The sequence below is a fragment of the Corvus kubaryi genome, unplaced genomic scaffold (assembly GCF_017639235.1).
Source record: "Corvus kubaryi isolate FWS band 111438036 unplaced genomic scaffold, C.kubaryi_AGA036_p1.0 37396, whole genome shotgun sequence".
In the NCBI taxonomy this organism is placed as follows: Eukaryota; Metazoa; Chordata; class Aves; order Passeriformes; family Corvidae; genus Corvus; species Corvus kubaryi.
The window spans coordinates 5,556,684-5,570,323 of NW_024581135.1; the positions used below are offsets into that span (position 1 = coordinate 5,556,684).

A 13,640-nucleotide genomic window follows, 5' to 3' on the forward strand; every position below is an offset into this window, starting at 1 on the left:
GACAAGATGAGCAATGCCTTGTGCCCCAGTCATACCCATGTGTTGTGATGATCCAGGTACCTTTAGATGGGGAAGGACCACACAGCTGCTGGGCTGGTAACAATTCTTCTTTTTCTCTTCTGATCATTGGAATAAGCAGCAGCATTGAGTTAAAAATAAGACCAAGCATTCTCCAGATCTGCAATTATTCTCTCGACTTGTACTTGTCTGTACTCTTTCTCCCACTAATCACTGCAGCACTAAATAATACCAGGGGAGTCTGAAATCCAAGGCCAATCTCAGACCCAGTAAATGACTAATAACACGAGTTGTTTACACACATTTAATTCAACATACCAGAAGCAAATTCCTCACTCTCTTTAGCATTTTATTTGCTTATAAATACAAGTCAATACCACAAGATGGCACTTTCTTACTTGCAACACACACTATTATAAACACTTACCCTCTTCAAATGTTCCCAGATTTTTACGACATGTAACTTCTCAGTGGTTCTGAAACATTTAAAAAAGCAAGACCTTCTACAAACTGCATTTGTGTTTGATGTATATTAAATGAGGTCAGGTAATTAAATTCAAAAAAAGGAATTTATAAATATTTCAGATAAGAAAATTTAAATACAAAAGCAGAGTTTGTTTTAATTAAACTGAATAACAATTTAAACTGGCCATAATGTATCTACATGGTTTAATTTAATTTAAAATCCTTTTTAAACAATCAAATCCTCTAGCCATTCATCAAAACACCTATCTACTCAGCTCTTTAAAAAATATTCTTGGTTAAGAAACCACCTATCCTTTTTCATAACAATCCTTATTCTGTCTTGTAGGTGGAAATGAAGCAAAATCATATTCCAGACTAGAAAACAGGATAAGAAGGAAGAAACTTTAAAAAACCTGATAACTTCAGACACTTCAACTCATTCTTCCTTGCATTTCTCAAAATACATGATCTGGTTTTAAAGTCTTTGAACAAAATGTAAACACTAGAAAACTCATTGTTGAAGTATGTGAAGAATAAAGAACCCTGCACTAATATAGTGCATAATGATGCTGTGTCAAACTTGTCATTTACAGTAAATGTCACATTTTCCTTGGGATTGTCATGCCTTTTATTTTTTAAACTAATTCCTTTTGATGTCTGTAGATTCTCTCTTGTTTGGTTATTCCCATTGTTCAACAGGAAGAGATGTAATTTCTGGTCTCTTCAGAAAAGTTTCAGAAGATCCAAGTTTTTGACTCCATTTTTTGTTAACAAAGAGGTGACAAAATTCTCAGCTTGCAATACTTCTGTTCTGCCCAGGATATTATGCATCAGGAGATTCCTCAAAAAACTGAGAAGTCAGAAAGTTCCAAAAAAGAAAGCAGTTAAGGCAGTTGATGTCTACATTTGGATTTCTTGTCTATGTTACATATCAATGTCTCCATCGTAGGCCAGGGTTAGAGGCTTCTGCTGTGGTGGAGGGCTTTGATGCTGCTTCGTTTTTTTGCTGCAAGAAAAGCATTTCAGAAGACAAAATTACAAACTGTAACAAGCTCAGAAACATCATCAACCCCCAAACGTCAATTAAAAAAGTCAACTTTCCACAGTGGCCACTGAAAGCTGTAACGGGGCGGCACCACACGGCCCCTCTGGTGTGCTCTCACGTGTGTGGTATGGACACACAGCCTGCCAGAAACGGGCAGCCAGCTGTGCTGCCCACCTGCAGAGGATATAAAGCACATTTGTCTCCCATCTCTTCTCACAGCTGACAAAATAAGGAACACCTCACAGAAAAATCAGAGCATGAGCTGCCTGGGAGTGGGATATTCTCATTTTTCTTTGGCACGGTATTGAGGCAACAATAATTATTATTGAGAAATGCATTTCCTCAGCAGCCTCCAAGTGATGGAGAAGTGTGTAATGTTATTTAAAAAATCCTCTGTATCCTCTGCTGTGAAGCCACAGAGAAATGGAGCTACATGGCTTGGAAAATAAGGGAACTGCAGCTCCTAAGCTGTTATTTGAGCTTTTAACCCAAGAGAGAGGCTGAGAGAAAGACTAAGGGAGTGAGAGAGAATAAACTGTTGGATGAAAGAGGGCAGTGATGCTGTCAGGCCAGAGCTGTGACTCTCTGGTTACCTGCCCTGGTCTGACAGGGCCTGGGCCAGCTTGTACCAGGAATGTTTTTAAGTTCAGGCCAAATCCTTGGGAATTGCAGGACACCTGGATGCTTCCCACTTCTCCCTTCCTGTCCTCCCAGAGGCATCAAAGGCAGCGCCTTTCCAAATATTCAAAGCAGGGAGAGCAGCGCGAGCTCTGTAAGGCCAGGCTCACCTCCCCTGCCCGAGTAAGGCTTTGCTGGAGGAGGGCAGACACTCCTCACCCCCAGTAAAACCCCAGACCCCCAGGACTAAAGGTGCAGACCAGGCACCCTGTCCTTAACAATGGCTGGTGGGAGCAGCTTTAGACACAGGACATGTTTTCACCTGATGTATTCACTGCAAAAACCTATTTAGGGATTTTCTGAGCTGTAGCGAACAGCCAAAAAACCACAATTAACACCAAGAGACCCAATCTCCCATGAACTCTTATGCCATCTCTGAATCCATTTATCTTCCTGGCATGCACAGTCCTGGCAGCAGCAAGCTCACAAGGTAATAATGCACTGTGTGAAAAATAATATCTTTTGTTTATTTTAAACGACCATTTCATCAGATGCCTCCTACTTCTTTTATTGTGGGAAATAAAAATTCCATAGCACCCTTTCCTCCCCCATTCATGATTTCATAGATCTCTATTGTATTCCCACATCAAACATCATTTTTCAACTGAATGTCCCTATTCTATTTAGTCCTTCCTTGAGCAGAAGCCAGTTCCCTGTTCCAATCACTCTCCTTGCCTTTCTTCAGTTTTACTTTATCTTTTTTTGAAGAATACAATAAAACCCCTTTCTAATCCCAGCAGAAGTCTGAACAAATATAAGGGCCTATTGATAACCAAAAATAATTCTTTCCCTGCATGGCCACCAAACTTCTTCCCAATAAAGGCTGTTAACATTTACAGTTTGGAGAGTTTTAATTACTCTGAGGTAGGGGCCAAATGAAGACATTTATGCAGTCCAACTTCCATCCTTTCCTGAAGCCTTGAGCATTAAATACCTGCAATGCAGTGTTGTGATGTATCTTGGATTATTTAAAAAAAAGCAAACGAGCTTTTATTTAAGGACAAAATACCTGCCATACTCACCACATCAGGTAGGATGTAAAAATCAGGAAAACAATGATAAAGAAGCCACCAGCTGATACTCCATATACCCATATCTTCAGTTTACCATCTGAAGACGAGGAAAAAGGATAGAGGTAGAAGAGGAGAGAATAAAAGACTTTATTCTAAAATACACAGAGTTTTAAGAGATCAAGTAAAGAGAAATTAGGAGCATCACTGATGGGGAACACAGCAAGGGCTGGCTGGGAGTAACCCATAAACCCTATACTTCCGATAGCAAAGAGGATTTCTGAAAAAAATCCATCATTTTAAAGACAAAACTTTAATGGAAAGGGGCAGGGACATGGGATAATTGGGGTAACATTCCCTCCAGAGCCCAGTGGCTGCCCTGGCAGAGGCAGTTCAATGCCGAGCTGACCCAGGCAGACACAGGCAACACCTGATGTGTTTAGCTGAGGGCTGAGAAGGGATGGGATTGTTCTCCATAAAGACTTGAGGGTCGGCTGGGGTAAACACCAGCAAGCACGAGTGGAAAAGCTGCTTAGAACTGGGAAACACTCGGGCAACAAATGGGAATAAATTCAGCTTAGAATAAAAACAAGAATAGGCTTTGTAATAGTAAGAGGGATAAAGCTGGGAAAGGACTTTCTGGTTGGGCCACAGGAGCAGGAGACAAAACTGGCTTTAAGACAAGGTAAGGCTGTGAACTGGGCTGTTTGGGCTGCAGTGACCCAGGACCCCTGCAAGAACCCCTCCATGCACATGTGGGCTTGAGTCTGTTCAAACATTCCCTTGTCTCAGAACACTTTACTTGGACAGATCCTTATTTACAAGCTTTGCATTAATAATAACAGCAGTTTTTGAAAGACCAATACTTCTGTTCCTCTCTCTGAACTGGCTGGACAGCTTTCCCTGTAGGGAGCAGCAGGTTTGGTACTTTTCCATGCTGCAGCAGCAGCCTGAGGTGATTCACAACAACAGAGCTGCAAAAACACACTGAAGGCAGGAACAGGAACCTGTGCTGTGCCCACAGACACAGTTTGAGAGAGGCCATTTCAAATTCAGTCAAGTGAGAGGGACAATCACTGAGCCTGGTTTTCATTTTATGTTTGAATGACAAATTTTTTCAAAGGGAAACACATTTAATCAGATCCCATTCTTTCTCATTTTTCTTCCAGGCTTTGTGGAAAGGGTGAGTACCTCTCACAGATTTTCTCTGCTCCATAAAACACTTGCAGACTATCTCCCATGAGAGAAGAGCTCTGTTCAATTCATCAGGTCCGGGTTGGTTTGTTTGGGTTATTTTGCTAAAGTCTAGGTATGAAATTTGTTGCCCTCTCAACTGGAGATGGCCAAGAAACGTTTAGCAATCCTGCAAGGGGACTGTCACAGCCACATAAAGGCGTCACAGCATGTCTGCTGTGAAGGCAGCTCTGCTCTCCATCCCCAGCAGAAAGGCACTGGACCATGTCATCTGACAATTTACACAATGTTATTTAAATTTTCTCTCAAGTTCAAGAAAAGTTTCTGTACCTGAACTCTGGCCTCTCAGAGTGTGGTTAAGAGAGAAAAGCACAGCCTGATTTGAAATCAGTTCTGTGCACTCCTGTAGAGCGTTTGGAAGAACAAAAACACCAGCCTCATTAAATCAAAATAAAATTAGTGTTCCAAACTGTAAACAGGAAGGGCAATCACAGATTAGCTGGAGAAGGCACACATACTTTCACTGACCAACACAATGTCAAGGACTGCGGTGCTGCAGGGTGTTAAATGCCATCCATACAGCAGCTCTCACCACAGACCTGCTATCAAGAGCAGAACAGGTAGGTAACAGTGATTTCCTGGCTCAGCCAGCAGTAACTACTGCAAACCCCAGACTGGTGAGCCTGACAGCCTCTTTGAGGGGAGTAATTACACATTTTGTCGTGAAGTTAGACAAAGGGGAATGATTTGAAGAGCACCAGCCTTGAGCTGGGGTCTGAAGAGCACATTCAGACTGAAGAGTTACCTGCAGGATGCCATGGGGTTGGTAATACACTTAGCACACATGGAGCACCTTTATTCCTTTCCCATGTATTGTTTCTATAACATTTCTGCCCTAAAATTAAGCAACACCATGTTCTGTAAAAGTTCCTCAGTCATTACTTCTTCTGCAGACCCTGGGTGAGAGTTGGCTCACAGATGCTTCACTGAGGTAAAGCTCTCCAGAAGCTTTTGGGGCTGCAGACTCAAATGTAAAAAGACAAAAAAGAGAGGACTGCAGCACCTACCTATGCCTCCCTCCCTTTTTCTAACCCCATAAAGGTACCAGCCAAAGGGATGACACCTAAGTAAGACAACCTACAGAGGGTCAGGGATGTTGACAAAAAGGCAATTAACCTCAGACCTGTGACTCAAACTGCTGGTGAACTGTGTGGGTGAACTGGATGAAGGGTTTGATCGAAAAGCAGCCAACTTTAAAAGGCTTTGGACTGAGCTCTCTGAGCCCAGAGACTGTCAACGCAAAGGTTAACCACTGTCTGCAAATCAAATATGTAAATGTAACATTCAAAGTGTGCTCACATATATCAGACAGAATTATGGCCCCCTGAAGCCCCTAACAGAACCTTTCCCTACATGTTTTCTGATGTCTCGTGTTCATTAGGAACTAATTGCAAACAAATGCAATGTCAGGTACCAGAAGAGGGGGAAGAACTGCACTGCCAGTATTTCATAACACAAGGAAAACAGATGCATTTCAGTCAAACCTGATGTGCCTGACACATTTGCTTCCCATTTTTAAAGTCTATTTGCATTTCAGAAATTTGTTTTGGATTAATTCATCTTCAAAACAACAGTCCAAATGGGAATCAGCTATTGCAACAATAGCAGACCAGTCTGAGCACATCCAGTCCATGGGTCCAAGTGGGAAGGATTTATGCTGTGGATGTCAAAGATCTACCTGGGACGAGCTGCTTGGGCACAGCAGCTTGTCTGCCTTTGTGGGACGCTTTTAATGTTTTAACTTCAACACTGAAGATAAACTCTACACTTTCTACCCTATTCTTTTAATATATTTTTGAAATATGGTAAGAAACAACCAATGTCTTCTTTAATGAAATCTTAAGCACTTCCTGCTCTGAAACTTCTGAAGCGCTAGTGATCAATATCTTTCCTAGTCCAAACATATTACTTCTAGAAACATCATCAGATAATAGTTCTAAACATCCCCCCAAATCACATATGAGTGTACTTTTGCAAAATATTATTGCTTCATTCTATCTTTGCTATCTCTCAACATAAGAGATTGTGATTCCTCTGTACAGGCACAAAGGCATGAAAGACAGCATGCGAGCTGGAAACCAGGAGGTTGCTCTGCAGCTCCCAGACACAATCTCTGATGTTATCATCTACAAAGCTTGTACCCTTCCTCTACAGACACCTTCTAAAGACAATCTATTCTATTCATATTTAAGTTTTTCACCTGGATTAAAAGGTTGAATAGACCATCCTTTGAAAATGTCATGCATTTTGGAGTTGACAGGTTTATTTTTTCCGGCAATGGTCTTAACATCAGCTTTCTTATCTTCTAAACCTGGTACCTTCACGCAGTAATCCAGGAAACCATTTGATCTCATCACTTCCGTATATCCCCGCTCACAGCCGCAGACTCCCCTCTGGGAGATAAAAGGGAATTCAGCATTAAACCAAACAGTGCCCTCCCACAGAACAGTGCACACTGTAGGGAAAGCATGAACAAACTGCAAGGTATAACCAGCACACACCAATTCACCACCTCCAAAACAAACCAGTCAGGAACTGGTGCCCGCAAGCCCATTTCAGTTCAAAAAAACCCCAAATATGTTTGGGGAATTGGTTGAAGAAGAGTGAGTAATTATAGAGAAGTCCAACATATAAACGTTTTCATCCCAACAGGCTTAGTAACAGGAATTTGTGGCAAGCTCCTCTTGTCAGTAACAACTTCCCCACTGACCCTGCTGGGCAATAGAACAGACAAAACAAAATCAATCTCCCTTCAGACCCAAACCCTCCTCATGTGTTTCCACTCTCGTATTTCACAGGGCTATCTAAAATGAAGCTTTCTTATGACCAAATATCCACTACCCTGGATCAGACTGAGCAGTTTCTTCTTGAGGTTTTTTAAAAGTCTGTGGTTTGCTAAATAGATACTCAATTTTCTGGATTTCTATTTTAAAACAGTTTTTTTTATACTGTTTTCCTTTGCTGATTGTCTTATATCTCTAATGTCTGTCTGAGGGTCTGATACTCTTGATCTGAACAGGTGATTGATGCTCCTTTATCTCCTCTTTTACAGAAGTTTTAAAAAGTCCCTTTTCTATAGAAAAGTACAACAGCATTCAATGAAAATTAAACCAAGAAGTCCCAAAACCCCTCCACAGAACAAACCCAGATGTGCAACACCACATAAATACTGCCATCACTCGTTCGTGCAGGTTCATGGTTTCCTTTCAGGATGAAATTCCCACAGCTTCCTCCAGGTGGTACCACGGACACACAAAACTATTTTCTGAGTCCTGGAATGCAATCTAAGACGCAATCTAATTGATTAGATCTCGCAGTGTTAATTTCCCAGCCCTGCTCTGCATCGAGCAGTTACCTGTGTGCAGTAGGAGAAGGGTTTCCTGCACGCCGGGCTGCAGTGCCAGACTTCGGCAGGTTTCGTCCGAAGAGGACACCCTCCTGGAAAAGAAAATACTGAGTGCCTTCAAGGGCATGTTTCTAAATGTTTTCATCTTGGATCACCACAGTGTAAGAAGTGCTTGCTTGCTTATTTTATATAGTTAAATACTAGTCTATTAAGCATATTAGCATAATATCTGTAGGCATCACATTAATTAATTTGCCTTAACAAGGCAGGGAATTATTATCATACCCATCTAGTTAATGGAGAACAGAGATATACAGATTTAAGCAATTTGCCACTGGCCACATAGGAAGTTGGGGACAGAATCAGGAATTAGATGCAGATCTTCTGTGTCCTCATTAATGTCTTATCTACATAAAAAGACATAATCCACATTAACGCCCTTGCCCATCCTCACTTGGGAAAGCCTGTGCTTCTATAGGAATAAAAACACGTTCATGAGTTCTTAAATACTTGGCAACCTTTGCACCTAACACTTTTGTTATTATCCTAACTAGTCATTATAAATAGAACCAGACATGAACATCTGCATTTTTGTTTCCACTCTCTCCTCATTTACCCTGTGCATATTGAAAGAGATCCCATGGATACGCAGCCCTACTGCCTTTGTCAATCTCTCACGGAGCTTCAAAGTTCTGGCCATGAATTTCCCTTTTCATCCTGCACAGGCAGAATTTGTAGGTCACGGCAACAGCAGGAATCTCGCAGTTTGAGTGACTCGAGACGCCTGTGTTTTGAAAAGAAGAGGAGGTACAGAAGATGGGGTCTCTTACACACGTGTGATGTTTTCTTCTGCTCTCCACCGCCACAGGAAGGCTGAACTGAGGGCTGTGCAAGCCAGCCCAGGCAAGCCTTTATTATGTGTGCACTCATTTCTGCCCATGACCAGCTTGCCAGTAAGGGCAATTAGCCCAAATACTCCTGTGTAATACATGTGTGACACTGAGCTGACAGCAAGGCTGGTGAGCTCCCACCTGTCCTTCTACACACAGATCCAAACTGAAATTCTGGAAGAGCGAGGAAGGATGCCCAACTCCCTCTGAGCAACAGATGCAGAAGCAGAAAAGCCAGTGTGGAGACATTTCATTCCCAAGTGTGCGAAGCCATTGGGGGACATACCTGTGACATTCACTCCGTCTGAGCGCTGACACCACACCGTGCGCACGTTGTCTCGCCAAAGGCTGGTTTGCCACAGGTAGTCGTAACACTTCCCTCCTGCAACATCAACACCAGTTACTCTTCACCTTGCAACAAACCCAGGATAAATTCTTGACAGGCAGGAAGCAGCGCTGTGGCTGAGCTACCTGAGCAAGGCCGTGTTTCCATCTCCTGTCCGGAGCAGCTCTCCTGGTTCTCCGGAGACTGGACGATGAAGGCCCTGGATCGAGACTGGCGCCCAGTTGTCTCAAAGCTCCTGCCATTGATGCAGGTGAGCTCACAGGAGCTCCACTCTGACCACTCTGTCAGGTGGCAGTCGCCTGCACATTGAAAGAAGAAATCACAGGTTTTCAGAAAGAATTAGCCTTGAAGGATAAGAACAACCTAAGCATACAACAGCTTTAATAGCGAAATATCCCTAGGACATCACGCAGTAGTACACAATATTTGGATTTTCCGCTTCACGGGGTATCTCATTTTATCAAAAAACAAAGGAAGACTTTCTCGGGTGATCTAGAAACAGCAGACTGAGCATTTACCTGATCTGCTGAAGCACAGATTTGTACTACAAGGGCTGACAGTACTGAGAGCTATGGGAGCATGTCCACCTCAGACAGCTACCACAGGCAGAAAATTCACTGTGACCTTCCAAACCCTTTACCTGGGCAAGGCACAGAGCAGGGTAACTGCAGCACGCTTTCCTTCGATGGCAGCTCACCACATAATTCCTTTTGTACTGGTTCGGATGTAGCAGAAACTGATGCATCATGCACTACACACGTGAGGTTCCGGACTTGCAATCCATCTCCACACTGTCCACCCTATGGGATAATGAAAGGGAACAGAGGCACACATCAAAGACATTAGCAGATGACAGAACACAGTAGATTCTACATGAAAGTCTTCAAAGATACAAACTTGGTCTGCAACAGTATCCCCAGTTGTGAGATGACAGATGGAGATCTCCACTACACACCTCTCTACAGAAGCTTGGAGGCAGGGGCAGGGCCACACAGGAAAGTGTGTCATTACCAAAGGTGTGGAAGAGGCTACATTCATAAAGGATTAATACCATCTTTGAGGTCTGTCCTTCTTGTCTTACTCAAATTAATGAATTTACTGATTCTTAATTAATGCCCAGTTACATGAACACAGACACTTTCGGCTTCTCTGAAGAAGCCAAGAGCAGGGCCTGCCCATAAGGAATAGACATTTCCTCTACCCTCCTTTGATGATACAGCCCAAGAAGAGCACTCACATGATTTAAACCCTGCCACAGCAAAAATCCTTACTGCACCATGGGCTGTGTCATGTTCTAAAGGGAGCAGACAGAGATCACCAACTCGTGTCACATACCCGAGTCAGCCATCATCTGTCACCACTAAACCCCATTTGAACAAGCAAAAGGAGGCTCCATCTGAGCCACTCCATGCCCATCATCCCAGTTCTGAAATACCCAGGCATACACCAAACTACTGACGATTGACTTCCTTTAGTGGAAAATCAATATTCCTTGGCCAAAGTTATGATCAAGAGCTGAGGATGCTCTGAGAGTTAAAGCACTGAGGCTATTTCTAGAGGCTGGAATTGCTTCATTCTCATCAGATAAAGAGCTGTGATGCTGTTGAGGTGCCTCATGTCTGCATGATGCCTTATGAACGCGCGCCTGAAGCCCTGCGAAAACGGCACTTTACAAAATTGAGTAAACAAAACTCAAGAAGAAGGAAGAAACATTGCTTTTATATAACCAAGGGAAATGCTCCTTTGGATTTCTTGGCAGTGGATTCTTTTAAAATAATGGACTTCATCTGCAGAACAGAATGGCTCCTACCGAGTGCATTCATCCAGCAGCAGGTTTGCTAGCAGGAATCTCGAGAACGCCTCTCCTGCACACACCTGGCAGCTTTTGCATTCTCTCCCTCCCTTCTGTTGCAGACCCACAATAAAATGGAAGTAAGAGCATAACTAGCTGGATCTAGAGCAGCTGCTAATCTAAAGCATCCTAAAGAAGTATCAGGGTAGATTTACTGTATGCAGCCAGATTCCAAGTTTTAACACCGTGGCTCACTTTAGAACTTTACTGCTCTAAATTACTGTTTCACTGCTGAAACTTCTGTTGTGGTCTGAGATTAATGGTGCGTGAAACACTCGTGCCATGGGTTAGAGTGCTTAGCAATGGCTGGTGGGAAAAGAAGATGATGGGAGAATATTCTCGGGGGAAATGGGCACTAATCAAACTGCAGTATTTCCAGTTTGAAATGACTCCAAAGAATGACTAAATGACTGGAGAAGACAGAAACGGTTTTCAAAAATACGCTTCTTCTTCTTCTACAAACAGTATATAATTATTTACACACATATTAATATATAAATAGTAATAAGAATACTGAGAAATAAATAGGTCAAAACAATAAATTTTTTCAGTACAACACTTTCCACTATAAAAGGCCACAGGCAAAGTCTTTATTTTTCTATAACACTATATTGGAACTACATTAATATTTTCTAATGCTTAGAATAAAAAAAAATCTCCAAACCTATGAATTCTCAAAACAATCCTGAAGATAAAGATTTGCTTTTTAACAGCAGCTTCCACTTGCCTTCTTTCTTTCAAGACCACCAATGGGTTTTTACAATCGATTGAACACACTTAGAAGATAAAATATCACCCTGTCACTTACAGTAGAAGATGCTTTTTGGTATATTTGAAAAGGTCTTAAGCAATACAGGAGCATTGCATTAACTTCCTTATCATCTTCAAAATTATTCATGTCCTCAAAATTATACATTTAATTAACTGGTGTGGAACCAGAGGAAGTTTGTGGCAGCAATGGCACACTAAGGATGCAGGGAATAGCTGCTAACCAGAGGAGAACTGAAAGGAAACCATCACATATTCAAAACTCAGAGGATCAATTCTTTATTGTAAATGCTCTTTGGAAGGTGTGATCCTCTGAGGTTTGCCTAGAACCAGGATTTGCCTCGAGTCACGATCTCCTTGCAGAAATATGTGGGGATTTGACTTCCACAGGGGATTCCTGCCATTTGTCTGCAAAAACTCCTATCCTGACCTTTCAGAGGATGCAGAACTCATCCCAGGTTTCCTAACTACAGGATGTATGTGTCCCTCCAGCAGCACCTGCATGGAGCCTCCACCTCTCACCCTGCTCACCCTGCTAGGAAAGTAAGGAGAAGGTTTACACCTCCTGTGTCAGACAGCCAGGAATCTCTGGAATTCAGCACACTGATGTAAGGCAGCATGTCCACAAGCCTTCTCCCACATCACATCTGATAATTCCTACATATAACACTAACAAGACAGGAGGTAACAGCCCTAATGAGATGCTTTACCCAGATGCACCTTCAAGAAATGCTTTCCCTTTTTGGCTTTTACTGGGGTTCATGTGTTCACAGTTATTTTAGGTAAAGAGTTGATTGGGCAATGCTTTCACAGGTTGATGAGCATTTAATCAGGTAAAAGTCTCTCTAATGAGGGAGTGTGGCATGATCACATTTAAGGGAGTGCTTTTAAAACCATTAGAAAGGAAAGGTTCTTAGTCTTGTTAGGTATGTCAGCCAGCTTGTGTTTGATAATGCCTGGCTATTCCACTTATATTCCCCTAATGGAAAAAATGACCAACAGTGTCAGCCACTCTAATTTTTTTTTTAAGCTGATCAGGGTAAACCACTTCAGCTCTAGGAGGAAAACAAGTAATGTCTTGTAATCCTCTGAAATTGGATGTACTGACCAGTTCCCAAGTTCTGCATTCCTCTGGATGCAAGGAAAATGCCCCATGCTGCCACAGGTGTGCCTGGGATGTGTGCAATTACTTGGGGAGCGATGCACTGATTTCCATACTGTGACAATCAGCAACGCAGAACACTAAGCAGGCTCTATTCCTAACCATGAAGACACCTCTAATTATTCACATGAAGTCAATTTAGCATAAAATAGTCCTCCTACAACTAGGAATTGCAGTCTCAGTTATAATACAAGAAAAAAATATTTTAGCCTTATAATTAATTGTCCCATTTCTATTATTACAGAAGACACTTTCACACTATGCATTTTGGCCTTACCAGAGGATGCTTTACCTTCTTTCACAAAGCATCCTTGAAAACAGGACTTCTGAAAGCTTTCTTTAGAACACAGGCTTAAGCTGATTTTCCAGTAAAGCACAGGAATAAATCACCCTGTATTTATGAACTACATTTAATTCCTGAGCACCTCATTAAAGAGAAGTGAACATGAATAGAATGGCTTCTCTCCAAAACAAAGCAGAGGGGAGAGAAACTGCTCTGTGGTAATTGAAGGAGAGAAGCAGGCTCTAACTCACTGAATGCAGGGATGGTATCTGGGTTATGGAAGCCTGTGATTACTCGCTCTGAGCTGAAATTTAGCTGGGTTTGGGATGGGCACACTTTAATCTGCACAATGTGTTATTTATCTGGAGTAAGCTAGGGCCTTAATTCAGCTTCCCTACTAATTCTTTTATCAGCTTTGTTAGCTCCTATGGTTGAAGGCCTCTTCCCTGATGTTTAACAGAATCTCCTTACGTTAGCTGGACAAAATATCAGCTGATGCTACCATTTTGCTCTATTTATGTTA

The 13,640-nt window shown here is 42.2% G+C and overlaps 1 protein-coding gene across 5 annotated transcripts in view; it reads right to left on the bottom strand.

Annotated features, from left to right (window-relative positions):
* Positions 1-346: 346 nt before the first annotated feature.
* The window catches only part of THSD7B (thrombospondin type 1 domain containing 7B), a 301,488-nt gene continuing 288,194 nt past the window's right edge, over positions 347-13,640 (bottom strand). For 3 of the 5 annotated variants that reach the window (XM_042041089.1, XM_042041087.1, XM_042041088.1), the window contains 7 exons: positions 9,693-9,852; positions 9,178-9,351; positions 8,993-9,088; positions 7,826-7,908; positions 6,671-6,863; positions 3,229-3,316; positions 347-1,489 (listed from right to left, as the gene is read on the bottom strand). In XM_042041089.1, the coding sequence (XP_041897023.1) occupies positions 1,408-1,489; positions 3,229-3,316; positions 6,671-6,863; positions 7,826-7,908; positions 8,993-9,088; positions 9,178-9,351; positions 9,693-9,852 (876 nt within the window). In that variant the 3' untranslated portion in view covers positions 347-1,407. Of the gene's footprint in view, positions 1,490-3,228; positions 3,317-6,670; positions 6,864-7,825; positions 7,909-8,992; positions 9,089-9,177; positions 9,352-9,692; positions 9,853-13,640 lie in introns of those variants that run through there. The other 2 variants (XM_042041090.1, XM_042041091.1) reach the window with 1 other exon arrangement.